The 15492-nt window shown below is 41.0% G+C and overlaps 2 protein-coding genes across 2 annotated transcripts in view; both read right to left on the minus strand.

Moving 5' to 3' along the window:
* side-III (sidestep III) overlaps window positions 1-9445 on the minus strand; it is a 96691-nt gene extending 87246 nt beyond the window's left edge. The window contains exon 1 of the mRNA NM_001043216.2: window positions 8715-9445. The gene's annotated coding sequence lies outside the window, so the exon portion shown is untranslated. The remainder of the gene's footprint in view (window positions 1-8714) is intronic.
* A 738-nt stretch (window positions 9446-10183) lies between these two features.
* On the minus strand, window positions 10184-10877 carry CG11373 (uncharacterized protein). The gene is made up of 3 exons (NM_144062.2): window positions 10680-10877; window positions 10353-10395; window positions 10184-10301 (listed from the first exon to the last, which is right to left on the minus strand). Exons 1-2 carry the CDS (start codon window positions 10833-10835, stop codon window positions 10372-10374), a joined length of 180 nt encoding a protein of 59 aa, NP_652319.1. The 5' UTR covers window positions 10836-10877; the 3' UTR covers window positions 10184-10301; window positions 10353-10371.
* Between the last annotated feature and the right edge of the window lie 4615 nt (window positions 10878-15492).

Raw genomic sequence — 15492 nt, forward strand, 5'->3', positions numbered from 1 at the left:
TCAACGTCAACAATATAATCAACCCCCCGCCGGAGACAGCGACTTTTCGCTGTCGCAGTCGGGCTCTTGAAGGAGGAGGGCGTTTTGACTCTGGATTTCTAAGGGAGGTGCAATGTTCGTCAGGCCGTCAAGGGCTGCTGCGTAGCCCCTGGTCGACAATTCAATGTCCTGCTCAATTTGTCCGCATGAAAAGTGGGCGGCAGACCGGCCGCCCTCGGCCTCTGCTTATTTGTCAACAGAGGAGGCTCCGGCGGCCCCCAGTCACAGCTGCTGCCCAGTGAGCTGATGCAGCTTAGTCGCCCAAGTGCACAGCACCACGACGGACCGACGGACTCTTTGTCTGCCGTACACTGAGCGAAAATAGTGTGGACGCACACTTTATAGAAAATGTAGTGATTGGTTATTGACAATAGGGTATATTTTATAGTTTACTATTTAAGCGAATATTGTTATATAGACTTCTAAAACAAACAAAAGTAATTTTGTGTGCAAAATAAAATATTTTTTCCTGATTGTGGGTGCCTCTAAAGCGGCCTCTGCTTACGGTTTCCCATAAAAAAATGCGCAGCCATCGGCTCTGGCATGGCCTGTTATGTGTACCCTGTTCCCTGGCCTCTGTTCCGTTCTGGCCCGGTGCTCTATCCTTCGTCCTTCGTCCTCCGGCCGCCGGAATCGTCCCACTTTGTCGCACTCCGTCCGGCTGTCTGAACGTCTGGCTGTCCGGCGGTGTCATCGTCCATGCTGACAAACAAAAGTGCCGACAACGAGCTCAAGGGAAGTGAGTGACTGTGACTGACCCGGAAAACATTAAAGGCTGACTGGGTGGCCTGGTTGCTTTGGTAGCTTTGTGCGTCTAGGAGTCGTAGTCGGAGTCGAGTCGGGATCGGGATCTGGAGCTAAGCTAAATGCCCTTAGCCATCTCAGCTGCTGCGGAATAATAAAGCTGGCTGGCTGCATAAATATTTATGGCTCGAAATTAATCAAAATCATAAAAAGCTCTGAGAGCGCAGCCAAATGAAATGAGCCAAATGCAAAACTAGTTAATTAGTTTTTCTCACGCACACACACATGCTCGACAGTTGCACTTACATGTGAGGATATGTAAGGACCTACAGCGGCGGTCATTCTGATAGAAGTCTAAGAATCACTTAAATAGAAATATACCTTGAAACCTTATTTATTCTTGAACAGTAAGCGAAAATATAATTTTTGAATATTATATACTTTTTTAACTTTAATCTGATGTTATTGAAACTTTTATAATGCTAATTAGCCGTCGACTTCATATAGTAGTGCTAACATGAAATAAAGATAGTTACAAAACTGTCTATCTATTAGTTTAACCGCAACTGTAAATGGACTCGAACATGGCTGGCAGCTGGAAATTCGTTGGCAGCTGCCATGTAACCATTTGGCCAAAGTCCCACGTCCACATCCACTTCCCGGCATGTGGCTAAAGCTCTCTGGCACGGAGACCGATGGAATGTAGTGGCCATTACTGAATTATTAACAAACTCAATTAAAACGAGCACTAATTTTGCCAACTGTCCGTCCGACAAGCCCACGCACACACTCAGCCCGAATGGAAGCTTTTTAAAATGCCTGTGCATGTGAATGCAATGTAATTGTGAATGCGAATTGGCCAACGGCTCGGCCGGAATATCTTTGCTGGCAATTTATGGCCTCAAATAAATTAATGAAATTAAATTTGAATTTAAAACAAATGACCGCAAGAATATTTACATCAAAATTAAATTATTAGGCAGGGCCCAACGGAGAAAGTTCAATATAAGCCAAGGATGCGAGGAGCAGCTGGAAATCGAATTTGGCCAGGCAAATCTTTGGGCCGCAAATGCATATTTGAATAGTTTAGTGGGCATCTTGGCCAACTCGACTTGTTTGCCCTCCCAGCCAGCCAACTATCCAGTTATCCAGTCATCCAGCCAGCCATCCAGCCAGCCATCCAGCCAGCATGTCTTAGGCTGCCTCAACATTTGTTGACTCTGATAATCCTTCAAGTTTGTTGACAATGCGGCTGCGACTTTTGCCCTCAAAAATATTGCGCATACGCCCCGAGGAGCAAAAAACGCCACAAGTCTCTCGAACACTCTTGCTAACATACCATAAGTAGAGAAAAGTGCAACATGCTACCCGGCCCATTCTCAGTTACCGCAAAAAGCAGCACTTAATAATTACTTGAGCATTTTGTGTCGTACACAAAGGAAATGAGTTAGGGTTCATAAGTTACACTGACATTTCGTATTAGGAAAGACACTTAGCAGGAGACGGATAAGATAATAGCTTAACTACAATTCAACCTAAATAGATATTAAATTATCGAATCAATTAATTTTCAACGGAATGAAAAAATGCAGTCATCAATTATTTTTGTTTTACAAAGGAACCAACTAGCTTTTCCGTCAGTGTACTCATATGAGCCAGACTTTGTCTGAGAGTCTTTTCTCCAAGAGTGTTTGTATGTATATATAACAGGCTGTAAACATGTGTTTGCTTTGGTGTTAAGTAAGCGCCCAAAAACTTGTTTGTCAATTTTCCGTAGCTGCAAGTCTCATGTGGGAGCTGTAGAGCAGTCGCTCTAATAAAGCAAACTGAATTATCTTCTAGACTGGCACTTGAAATTAAGCTAATGTCTGCTCGTATAGCTTTAAACCAAGCCAAACTCCTACTAAAATTAGCATGGACAATTTTCTAAGGCCCCCTGGCGGTTTCTCACCTCCATAAAAGCCGAGCCACGCCGCTGGCAAATGCTTTCAGCGCTCTCGCTTATTTATTTTTGGCAAAGTCACATTTTATGCGCTCTTGTTTGTTAGCCGCATGTGTTGGAGTTGCAAACAGCAAACAAAAAATAAATGAATAACCCAACAAAACATCGAAGGCGGAAACTTTTCCTGCTGTATTCCGCTGCTGTAGCTCATGGTTAACTTTGATATCTGTGCGCACTTGTAGAAAATGTGTATTTTAAGGGTCTTGGTATCAGTAATATGTTGAATTTTTCTAGTTAATTATAATTTCACTAACAAGTAGAATAACCCTTTGGTTGGATATAAATTTAATTAATATAAAGGCTAACTTAGGTGTATCCAATTTAAGGAACATTTATTTCTAAAAAGATACAAATCGTAGCCCAATTTCTTTCAGTGCTATAAGGCCGAGAGTGCCTGTCTGCTTGTGGACTTACGTTTTTTTTTTTCGTTCTATTTAGTTTGGTTTGGTTGCTGCTGAATAAAACATTTTCACGGTTTGTAGACCGAAAGTAACCCGCGAGCTACCTTCATATCAAATGTGCTCACACCCGCAGGAGCACATACCACATACCACTGCGCCATACACGGCGTATACTTGATGTGTTTTAAAAGTGTGTGTTTATTCTCAGCACAATGGCCGCCTTTGTGTATGTGTGCTGCTAGTGGGGGAGTTTGGGGTTGTCTTGGATGTTTTGTATGATGTATAGTGTGCATGTGCACGCCTCCTTCGAAATGCTCGACGGTAGTAAAAACCCTTTTCATTGTTGTTTACAGATCATTGACGTTGATTGTTTAAATGAAATGTTTGCTTTAGCTTTTATTTGTACAGCAAAATAGGCGGGGGTGTGGGCAGCTTGCGGTCACATTAAGTGCCGAGCATAAGCTAAATATAAGCAGTGGATGGAAGGTGTAGTTGGAAATGATGACCTGGAAACCGCCCTGCGCAATGTGTTATTGATAAGCGTTAGATGTGGGGCCACACGTGCTAATATTAGCAATCCGTTCAGCCCCGATAAGTAGGCCTGGTATTTTTCCATAAGCCCATAAAACGAACCCCCCCCCCCCCCCACCAATAATTCATCCGAGCTGAGATCTATTTTCTGGCCTTTTTGCCCGACCCCAAGTTGACTTGAGTTATAGTCGACCCACGACACGCCCCCTAATCCACGCCCTCACTTAGCGTTTTTCGTTAGCTTACACCTTGCCGCGTTATTACGGCCTTAAAATTATAATTTTCCCCGAATTCCTTGCTTTTCGGTCCGAGCCATGCAATTATGCGAACAACCTTCGAATACAAGTTTAATTGCTTTTTGCATTTGCACACAAAGGCGTGCAATTAGCCAGCAAAAAATACAAAGGGAAAAGGATCCAACAGACGTAGAAAGTCATTTCTTCACATCTTTCTTTGCACGTATCTCAAAAAATTAAATTTATATTTTTCATGCAACAGAAAGATGGCCGAATTTACGTATATCATATAGTAAACGGAATCTTTGTGTTGTTATGTAATTCATTTGTTTTTAATTAATTTAAATGTTCTTATACTCATTATAATACTTTTACCATTTGAAGTCAACTTTAAAGTAGTTTTGCAAACAATACTTTTTTGTATAATCTGCTACATGGACCCATTGAAACCCCCATGATGAATTATCAATTCATCAACAAAATAACAAACGAATCTATTTGAAGTTTATTATATTTGCCAGCAAAACGGACAAAAAGGAAGCACTGTTTGCTGGGCCAACAACTTTTTGCATTAACTGTGTTGCCTGTTGCGAGTACATTTTCGTTTGTCGAACACGTGCAAGGCGAAAAAACTTTTCACTGTACACGCATTAATTTCCATATGAGCGTAATTTCCATCTGCCATTTTCATCTTTGCGGCTGTAAATATTATACATTTTCACCAGGAACTTGAGTTTCACTTGGTGCGCATAGGGAAAAGATGGACATTGGAATCAGGGCTAGAGTTTCTAACATTTGAGCTAAATCATATTGTTCAAAGTTATTATTTAAAAATATGAACTTTTCAATGAAATCAATATGAACAACTGCATCAACATTGTCGGAAAATTTGGTGCATAAAAAATAAATATATGTTATCTCCTTTGTTTTTACTTCCTTATACTGACAAAGAACGTGAAATACTAGCTAAATCAAATACATTATAATGAATCTATAGGATTAAAAATAAAAAGAAAAAATATTTAGGATACGAAATAAGGTTACATAATAGAGAAGAAAATCTCAATGACTTGTGGAAGGGTTCTAGAATCAAATTTTGTTTTCCGTGCAGCAGTGACGTGTGAGTCCTGTCGGTTTTCATTGTTTTATTTTCGGTTCGGTTCGGTTTGGTTCGTTTGTGTTTTGTATTTTGTTTTTAGGTGCTTCCAACGCGCCCATCAACAACAACAGGCGTAGATGCAAATACAAACAAAAGAATTCATTATTTTACTGCTGTGCATTTAAATTTGATACAATACACGCCATTTCTACACACCTACGAGCCCCCACGACTACATATTCGCACTTTCATTTCGGACATGGTCCTTGCATTGTGTGTATGTCCTTTCGTGCCTTTCCCAGCCGCTCCCGGTTTGTTTTGTTTTTTTTTTGAGTTTTGCATAAATTTTCGGCCCTTTCGTTCGGTTTGCTTTGACCTGGTTTTCCACCAGGGCTTTTCTCACTTTTCCCACCAGCCACAGCCAGTTTGTGTGTGCTTCCTTGCCTTTCCGTCTCCGTTCGCTCATCGCCGCTCTGTTGCGAGCATTTTTCGGCTCTCATTAAAATAGGTAAACAAAATCGCATAAAATTTCCTGATAGACAACAGATAAGAGTTAAAACTTTGCGCAAACTCCGGTCGGAAAACTCTTTTCGGGGGCCAGTTTGGTTAGGCAAATGAAGTGTAATTCCCGATGAGAGCGGAGCCCCCATAACGCTTTCACCGAGCTTACTGGGAGTTAAATGCTCAAGTGGCGCAATTACAGGTTAACTTTGGACTCGATAAGGGTTAAGTGTCCGCCATTACGTCGGCTTTGTTTATTTTTTAAGCTAATAACTCCTTTAGCTTGAGAAGGCTTAGTAATTTATTGGTTTCAATTTTGTTGCAGGCAAATGGAGAGCGCATAGGTCCACAATAGTTTAGAGGAACTAAGTATATATGTCCACATCATTAATTTGAGTATTTGACTCATCCAAATTCGGATTGTTTTTCGGTTTTATCGCCTTTGCGGATTTTTCTTGCCTAGATATACTTTATTGGTTTCAATTTTACAAAAATATTAAGCAAACTAAAATAAACTGACAAAATTAATTTTTATTATTATAAGAGATTGCTTATGCTTTCGTGCAAAAACATTAATATGTTCTTCCAATTTCGAAAATGTTTCTTCTATCTTTATTAGTATAAATTACGATATCCACTAAAAGATTTCGTGAGGCTACATTACAACTATATTTTGTGCTGATTTCAAGAGTACTATTTTTCCGTCAATGAAATGCGTAATATATTTGTATTAAACTGCAGTAAAATGTAATTTCTGTTTGGTATAATACAATTTCTTGTTAAACTAAATAAAATAACTTTAAACTGTATTATAAAGAACCATGTCAAATTTCTTTTATAAGCTGAACTTTTTTTCTGGCTTCTTTGAAAGCTGGTTCATCAAATTCCATAAACCCAACCGAATGGAATAAGTTACTTTAAATTTGTAGGTAGAGCTATACCAGACACATTTTCCTACATTTTCTCTATGTAAGCCGGAATTTTACGAGCATTCCAATAATTGGTGCCCGGATATGCAACGCCTTTCGGCGTCCTACTCGCATCGCTTTTGCTTCTAGTCCTTAAAGCTTTCACTTGGGAATCCTAAATCAGCCTTACGATCATAAAACGTCCATACTTCATTCCGATTCTGAGCCCGATTCTCTTCCGTTGCCTTGGAAGCTCACTAGGTCAACACAAATCAGCATAAGCCACACAACTCCACATCGGACAATAACATTTTTATGTGTTAAGCTTTATGACAAAAGGCCAACACGAATGCGAAGGCAGGAGCAAGTGCACAGGGAAAGCCTCAGTACGTGAAAGTTGCTGCAAGTCGGCATAGAAAGTTTACCGATTTGTTTTGGCCGTAATAAATTCGGACAGCTGTAAGCAAGCAACAAATGGGGAATAAGCAAAACAAACGGTCTCGGCCACTGCAATAGTTCAAAGGAAAAGTCAAGGACCCAGGGGCTCGCTGTTGCTTAGGCACTTGGTCCTTTTTTCTGCGTTCCCGAGCAGCGAAGAATCAATCTTTTTCCACAGCTGCTCCACATGTTCCTCGTTTTGCGAGTGCCACTGTCAGAAATGTTGAGCTTGTGTAAACGACCAAGCAGCCAAGTGGGCGTCGAGATGTTCGTTCGGCTTTCTGCCAGCCATTCGCAGTTAACCCGTTATTTACTCAGGATCTGGGAAAACCTATCGCCATCATTTAAGCAAATATTATTCCATTATAACGGAAATTTGAAAATTAATAGACCATCTAGAACTGTTTAAGGCTTAGAACACCCATTTGCATTGTGCTTTCATAAATTAGTAGCAACATTTGCATTCACTATGTAATAAATATAAAATTTGGTACATTTTTCCAAAACAAATAAAGGTTGCAAATAATGCTTACAGAAAAAGTAAGGAAAATGCCCCCGAATGTGGAAGCGAGTTTCTAAATGGGTTAATTCCATTCCACATCCACTAAAAAAAAACGTATTGTGCGTGTTTCTCTGGCTGCACTTGTTTTGTTTTTCTTGGCTTGTTTTTATTTCGTTAATTTTGTTGTTGAGGCATCTGTTGCCCGGCTTCTGTTTTTCCTGTATCTGTATTTGTATTTGTTGATGTGCTTGTGTTTGTGTTGGTTTGTTTGCCCTAGCCCCTGCCAAGTAAAATAATTTTAAATGTAATTCTCGGATGCGCCTACCACTCGGATATGCATCCCATTGGATGTCCTGGCCCACTTGAGAGTGGAGTGTTACTTTTGGCAAATGTCAGAGTGCCTCTACACACACTCCAGATCCACGCTACCCGTCGAGTTTATTTTTCAGCTCATGAACCCCTAAAGTCCTGGCACGGAAATCCCCCTGCTTCTCGAAACCCTCAACCCCCTAACTATGAGTGCACATCTCCTGTTGGCAGGGACATGCATAAATATTATAAAACGTGCTGCTGCCGCAGATAGGTAAGTGCAGATGCCGGCTGTCTGGCCAAAATGCTTAGCCCGGCCCTTGCAAATAAGCCCACTTGCCGATTGTCTGTCCTTGGGCCTATCTGAGCCCGGTTTTTGGCGTACTCTTTGGCTTGTTGTAAGCAGCTTTCATGGCCGGGCTAACTGGCTTAAACCACTTTGTGCAGGAGGCGGCCATAAATTTCGGTCAAATGCTGGTACAAATCTGCACAATGCTTTATCATTTTTATTTTGATTTGGCACTGAGAAGTTTTCCTTTGTTCGAGCGAATTTTATTCAAAAAGGAATACGGGAAATGCCTTTAACGAATGTATATAATTTTTAACTTTGTCTTCAATTTCCCATTGTATAATGGGCTTCGGAAATATTTGTATTCATTTGTTTTGCTAATAACCCTATTCGCTTGGGAATTTTAATTGAAAAATGTCCATAATAACACATTAAAAATGTATTGGTGTTCTGCTGACGAAACAAATACATCGATTCCTTGACCAGTGGGTGGCTGAGCTCAAGGCAATTAATTGCCAGTTAAATGCTATTAAGTGCAGCACGCAGAAGGATTCCATGAATATATTACGCCCGCGACAGCCGATTTAATCGAGAACAAGACGATAAACATTAACGAAACCCGTTTCGAATTGCGAATTAAAGTCGCTTTTCGCTTAAACCGGGATTTGTCATATGCAGAGTCAAATACTTAATTAACTTGCAGTTCCATACGCACTTTTCGAGGACGCGGCAGGGTGCAGAATGTTGGTGGCAGGTGCAGGTGGCAGGTTGCAGGTTGCAGGTGAAGCAATCCGTGCGGCAATCGCGATAAGTGCACCAACAAATGGTTGGCAAATCTGGAGCACTCGCAAAGTCCACAAACAATGTGCAAAAGGTCGCGCGAGTTGGGGACTTACAAGTTTAATAAAGTCATATACACGCACTCCCGATGGCCAAGATGCCAATACACATAATTGTAAGGATGTGTGTATATGTATGAATTGTAGGGGCCACGGCTCAGTCTGACTTTTCCGGCAGAATGACCGACGAACGAAATGTGACCGAAATACACCATCAATTTTTAATATCTATTTAACATTTCAATCAGCGGAATCGCAGCGCTCGCCGCTCGATTCGTATGCAAATTTTAATTAATATTTAATTTTTCATTCATTGTATTTCTGTGTTTTGCCTGCAATTTTAATGACGCATCGCGGAGCGCTAATAAAATTAAATGGCCCAAACAACACAGGACCGATCCACTCACACAGATATTCCGGCACTCACACACTCTCACACAGGCACACTCGACCGAATGAGTTGTGCTTTAGCTTCCTTTTTCGTTTGGCTTGCTTGCTTGTTTTGTGGGTTCCACGCGCCGCGTTTTGCTCCTCCAGCGGATTGGATTTTCGCGTATCGTTGAGCAGAAGACCGTAGCGCCACGTTCCGACACGAATACGAAACTGAGCCACGGCATTGGCAAAAACGCTGCCGAGCACCAAAATATCCTTTGGCTCGGTCGATTCCATCTCGGGGACTTTTGCGCTCGTCGCGCGAAGAGGTCCCTCGGAGGACCAACCTCGTTTTCACTCAATTACCGAATGAAAGTAAAAATGGCACGAGCTCGGCGAAGAGAGTGTATCGGCAGCTTGAGTTTGTTTTGGTTTAAATTGCATTTAAGGAACTGCCAAGGTAGGCCTATCCCAAGCAATTTTACATTCTCGTCCTGCAGGATGATTTTAAATAGAGAACTGTCCATAAGTTGAGTTACAGTTTTATTTACGAATGAAATATCTCCATTATGTTTATCAAATGTTTGTATTATTGACGTTTTTTTATCTTTGCTGGTACCAATGTGACCAAGAACTATCCTTCTTCAAGCTATGAACCCACTAATCATTTTAAAACCATCCTATTTATCTAAAGTTATTCAGCAACTTTTTGTACGTCTTAAGTATCCATAAAAAGGACAGCGGACAAGTTTCTTGACGTTTTTAATAAGCCCCTTATAGTAAAAATAATACCAGTTAACACTCTTATTGACTTAAATATTTTTTTAAGACTCAAAGCCAGCTTCAGGCAAACTGAGATGAAAAGTACCCCTTAAAGAGAAAATTTCCCAACAAGCTCAAACACTACTCTCTTCTCTGCGAGGACAAGCGCCTGCGCTTATTCCAACTTCCAGTCAGCTTATCAAGAAATTATAAGAGTAATTTCCCTTTTGGGATTTATTCGCTTTATTCAGCGCTTTAGACGTCAAAGAATCCGTACATTTTATAAAAAAAGAATATCAGGATTTAAAACGTGGATCCAATTTGGGGACCTGAAATCATAAAATCATAAGTCAACAGTTATTCAAATTTTAATAACTTACCGAATATTTTTAGATATTATTACATCTTCATAATCTTCCAAATCTGTAAAATTTTCAACAGTTAATATATTCAACTTTCTTGTTATCGAAATAGCTGAGTTAAAAACAGCTGTACATTTCTCATTATTGAAAAAGCAATTATTCATAAAGATATTGTTATTGTTATTCAGTTGCCACCATTTTTATAACGTATAATGAAAAGAGGGGATTCAATTACTCATGCATAGGTGTTTGTAATTCAATTAGTCGAATCGAATCCAAACATTAGGATGTAGTGATTAATTCATCGATTATATTCTCATTTGCAAAAAATCTAAAAAATCTTACCCTATCGTGTGCATTTGGCAATGGTGGTCGAACCACTCCAGTTCCTGTGGGTTTGCTCCTGCTGGTGGTGGGATTGGATGAGGATGTGGAGGGCCTGGTCCCCTTTATGCTGGTCAGGGGCCTCGGAGCCGACTTTGCTGATGGTTTTTCGGGCATTTTAGCGGCGCGTTACGAAAATTGTCTGAGACTATTGACAGTAAAATTTACACATGTTTCAATCACTTGTGTGCTACACCGATTGAATTTAATGTGGCCGCCCACTAGATGCCTAGGATATCGAATCAAATTCATATAAAGTCTTTCAGAATGCAAACGAATACACGTCTGACTATGAGTCTGACTTCCAGTCACAGGCCAAAGGGCAGTCCACTCACTCGTCAGTCGTCACGGCAACATAACTGAAGACTCATAAATATATTGTGTTTACAGCAGAGCTCACAGCACTAGTAGCAGACGGATGACAATGATCTATTGTTATTGTTATTACCCAACAAGGGACATAGGTCATTATATTAAATCAATAACAAACATAATGAAGGTTTAAATGCAATGAGTTTCAAAAAGATTATATTTGATCATCAAACAATAGCTGTGGAACAATATTCCAAAATTATGATCTTTCTTTTAGTATCTTGCTTTTTTGAAAACAAAACGTTTTGTAACTCCATCGATTTGCGTTCAGATTTAAAATCATCTGCAGTTTCTATTGGCTTGAAGGTTGGTGTAAATGGACATTCATCATAAATGTCAGCGCCTGAAATTACGCATAAAGCATAAAGCCATATAAATGGGTCTACTTTAAGGCACACTATGTTTATGTACTTTCGAAAAAACTGACGCACTTGCATGAAAAATGTCCGCGTTCATGACGGCTCTACCACCGTAACAGCACAGCTACACATATATTTTTATAAATTAATTTGCATAAATTATGGCATATGGGGCAGGCCAAGTTGAAGCTAGGCCAAAAGCGTTGGCTATTTATCAGGACAGCGCAAATTCCTCTAAATGTCTGGCTTACTGCTCACGGCTCACAGCAACAATCACTCACTCATTCATTCATTCCATCATTCGGCGCCCATTCACTTCATTCACTTCATTCCGCCACTCGCAATTTGCATTTTTCGCACGGGCATTGTCCGCCCAGTAAGCCATCCAGCGGTACCCAACGGTACTCTGCCCATTGCCAACCCCTGGGATGGGTTGGAAAAGTGGGCCGGAAGGCGACAAGGGGTGGCAACAACGGGAAGGCGGCAACAATGTTGATTGTCTGCTAAAGAGCATAAAGTCGTAATGGAGTGAAGCAGATAAACATAAAAATAGCATAGAATTGTGGGCACACAAAGGCGCTGGCAAGACGGGAAAATGCGAGAGGAAACAGAAAAGCCAACTCGCCGAATGGAAAATGCACGCGTACGCGCAAATGTTATGGCCAATCGCTTTATTTCACTTGTTTTCAATTTTCCCCAGCGCACAACTTTTTCACTTTTCACCAGTCCCCGTTTATTTGTTGGTGAAATCACGTAGAGGTCATACCAATCAGAGAGACAGCTGCCGATACACTGAAACAATAAGCTGTGCGTTTCTATAAGAAGCTATCAACATGTTTATGAGCCTATGGGAAGTCTATAAAAATGTAAAATGTAAAAAAAAATGTAAATGCTAAATGTTTTCACCGTTAATAAGATTTCTCATTTGTTCTTCAGCAATATAAGGCAATAAGGGAGAATACAGGACTAAACTTAAACGCAGTTTTAATGATAAATCTTGGTAAAATTAGTGAAAAATCGAAATATTCAATGCTTTCCGCGCCGCCTTTTTCCTCTGTGTAATACCCCTATCAGCACAGGATAACCACAAAAACCATCAAATAATTGAGTCATCAAATGTTTGGCACACCCTTTTACTTTGGTTGCGTTTTTCCACGGCTTTGACAATTAGCCGAACTATAAAATGTTTAAGTTTGAACACCTGGAAAGAAGGAAAACGCTTTCCCCAAATGCCAAAATGCTCCACACACCCACACTAACGCAAACGAGGATACACGCATACATTTAAGCCAATTAGCATTTATGTGCGTCGCTGGATGGCTGAGCAAAATGCGTTACATTTTCATCAAACGCACGACACTTTGTTTTAATTTGAGCAACCGCACGCACACAAACAAACAGGCAGGGAAACACCCACGCACTCACAGACCTACACACCCACGCATACAGTGACATGCTCTGGTTTTCGGTCTCGTCACGGTTTACAGATTTCCGTTCCCAAAGGTCCTTGCACGGGATAGAACATTGTTTTGGGCAATTCGCTTTTACTGTGATTAATTTAAATGCACCCCGTTTCCCGACCCTTCTGAAATTTTTATTCCCCGTCACGTGTTTGGGATTCATAAATATCCTGGAAGCTCCCGCGCCGCAATTTTAAATCGAAGTGTTGCCAGAGAGAAGACGACTCTTGCTTTCGGCCAGGGCGCAATTAGCCCCCAATGGCAGACAACGCCTAAAGTTGCCGTGCTAATGTGGAATACCCTTGATTTGGCTGTTGGGATTAGCTGAGATGTAAGGAGCCGGAATCATTGTGCGTCTGGAATTTATATGTGAATCGTAATCATATTTGAATTTTATGGGCCAGAATAGGGAAGTGAAACACGACACACCAAACACCCATAAACTATGATTATAATGAGCGGGCTTACAAAGCAGAGTTTCTATTTTACATCTTAGTTATACGTTGGTAAATACTCCTTTTTATGCACTGCAATAAACTAGAGATACAACAAGAGGATAACTTATTTTCCATGGAATATTCGATTATTCCGTTTTATATGGACATAACATATTTTGCTTTATGTTACTCATCTTAATTCGATTTCAAATACGTTTTTATAAGCATAATATATTTGAATGGAAGATTGATCGCTATTTCGCGAAGATTGAAAAAGTAATTATTTAAAAGCTTTGTTCAGTGAACTCATTACGATCCCATCTGTCGGCCAACTCAGTGCGGCCAAATCGAAAATCGTTGGTTGCTCCGTGCAAGCCTGGTTATCCAATCCGTTTTCTCACCTCAGGTGTAAATCAATTCAATTTTTGGCCACTGAAAATCCAGGCTGAGAAGTGGATGCGGGGATAGGTACATGTGCACATGTCCAGATAGCATTACCTATCTGTACCAGAGTGTGCGTGTAGGGCTTGGGTTTCCAGAGTGCGTGCAGCTACCTATATGATCATGCATCATAATCCAAAACCCAGGACTCGCACGCACACCCTGGCATACGGACACCCACACTCAGATACACATCAGTTGCTTTGTAATTAATTACTTCACACATTGACGCCAACCAGCTTCGGGTGCTGGTATTCCTAGCTCCAGCCGACAGACAACAACCTCCACAAATGTAAAGTTTACTCTCTGATTCCGATGGTGCCGATGCACCGTGGAAAAATTACTCATCCAGGGGAATGGTAAGTTTTCTTCACGAGTTCTGAAAATCCGTAGAACAAAACAACGGATTGGGAGCATCAATTGATGGTCTTCCTGCACAAATACTACTGCTTTTGAGGGCATATAATATATGATACAAATTAGGAAGTTAATTAAAACGTACAAGAAACAAGGAAGCTGACTTATTATCAGATTCTAAAGAATTCGCTCTTTTCTGTATTTGTTATGGAATGTGTGCCAGTATCTCGCAGTTAATTCTATACATTTCATATCAGCACACTTTTGCAGGTTTATAGTTTATTTTTCCGAGTGTGGGGCTGTGGCATTTGTTGCTGTTGCCGGTTTTGCTAACTAATATTGTTACCAGCTTTTGGATAGTTAGCTGCATGTTTGGTTTGCTGCTCCTGCCGCTCCCCTCCCCTCCCTCGTTGTTCATATCGTAAATTATGTGCCATTTATGCGGCATTGGCTTGAAATGGAAATTTGTCCCATTTGTTGCTCGGCGAGACACTTGAGTATTCATATGGGAATGGAAGCGCCTGGCCCGTTGTTTGGCATTGATTTATGTGACCGAGTAAATTTGGCTAAATATTAAATGAAACGTTAAGCTCGAAATTATCTTTCCCGGAATGATGCCCTCGGGCGGGAGCGAACTCGATTTGACTTATAACAAGGAGAACTCCCTCTGAAGCCTGAACGAATGGTGGTGATGCCCTCAATTAGGCCAACAAAAGTTGGGTTGCAAATTGAGTTAGCACTTCCACGTCGAGCTGCATTGCCGTGCATTCGAGTTGGTCCAAGAAATTATATAAAACATCCCAGGAAACGGCAACTGTGTAAGGTGAGAGCGGTTTGTTTGCCGTTTTAATGAGCCAGAGCCAGAAACTAAAAGTTGGAGAAAGAGCCTGATTAGGGGGGAGCCTGGCAGCGCAGCGCAGCGCAAGTGGCTTAATTATGAGTTGGAATTAGTTTGGCTTAAACGCAGCGCACCCTATCACATTACGCGCCGCACATGCGAGCTCTCTAATTAAACTTTCATGCCAAAAAGTTGCGCATTTGATTATGCAGCTGACCAATAAGTGCAATCATGTTGCAGCGGCCACGGCAATTAACTGATGGCGGTAAGGGCCGGGTGTCGGGTGGCCGGCAAACAAACTATTGGCTTAAACTCAAAAGCGGCAACAATTTATGCGGGCCCCTGCCACAGCGAGTTGCGCGGCCAAAAAACAACAAAATAGCAAAGCAGCAACCAAAAAACCAAACGACAACATAAACAACTCGCATATGAGCATTTGGCCAGTTGGCTGTCCCATCGCCACTTCACGTACGTTGTGGTTACCACATTGCAACCGAAACAGCCAACAAA

This window comes from Drosophila melanogaster, chromosome 3R, assembly GCF_000001215.4.
Source record: "Drosophila melanogaster chromosome 3R".
NCBI classification, from domain to species: Eukaryota; Metazoa; Arthropoda; class Insecta; order Diptera; family Drosophilidae; genus Drosophila; species Drosophila melanogaster.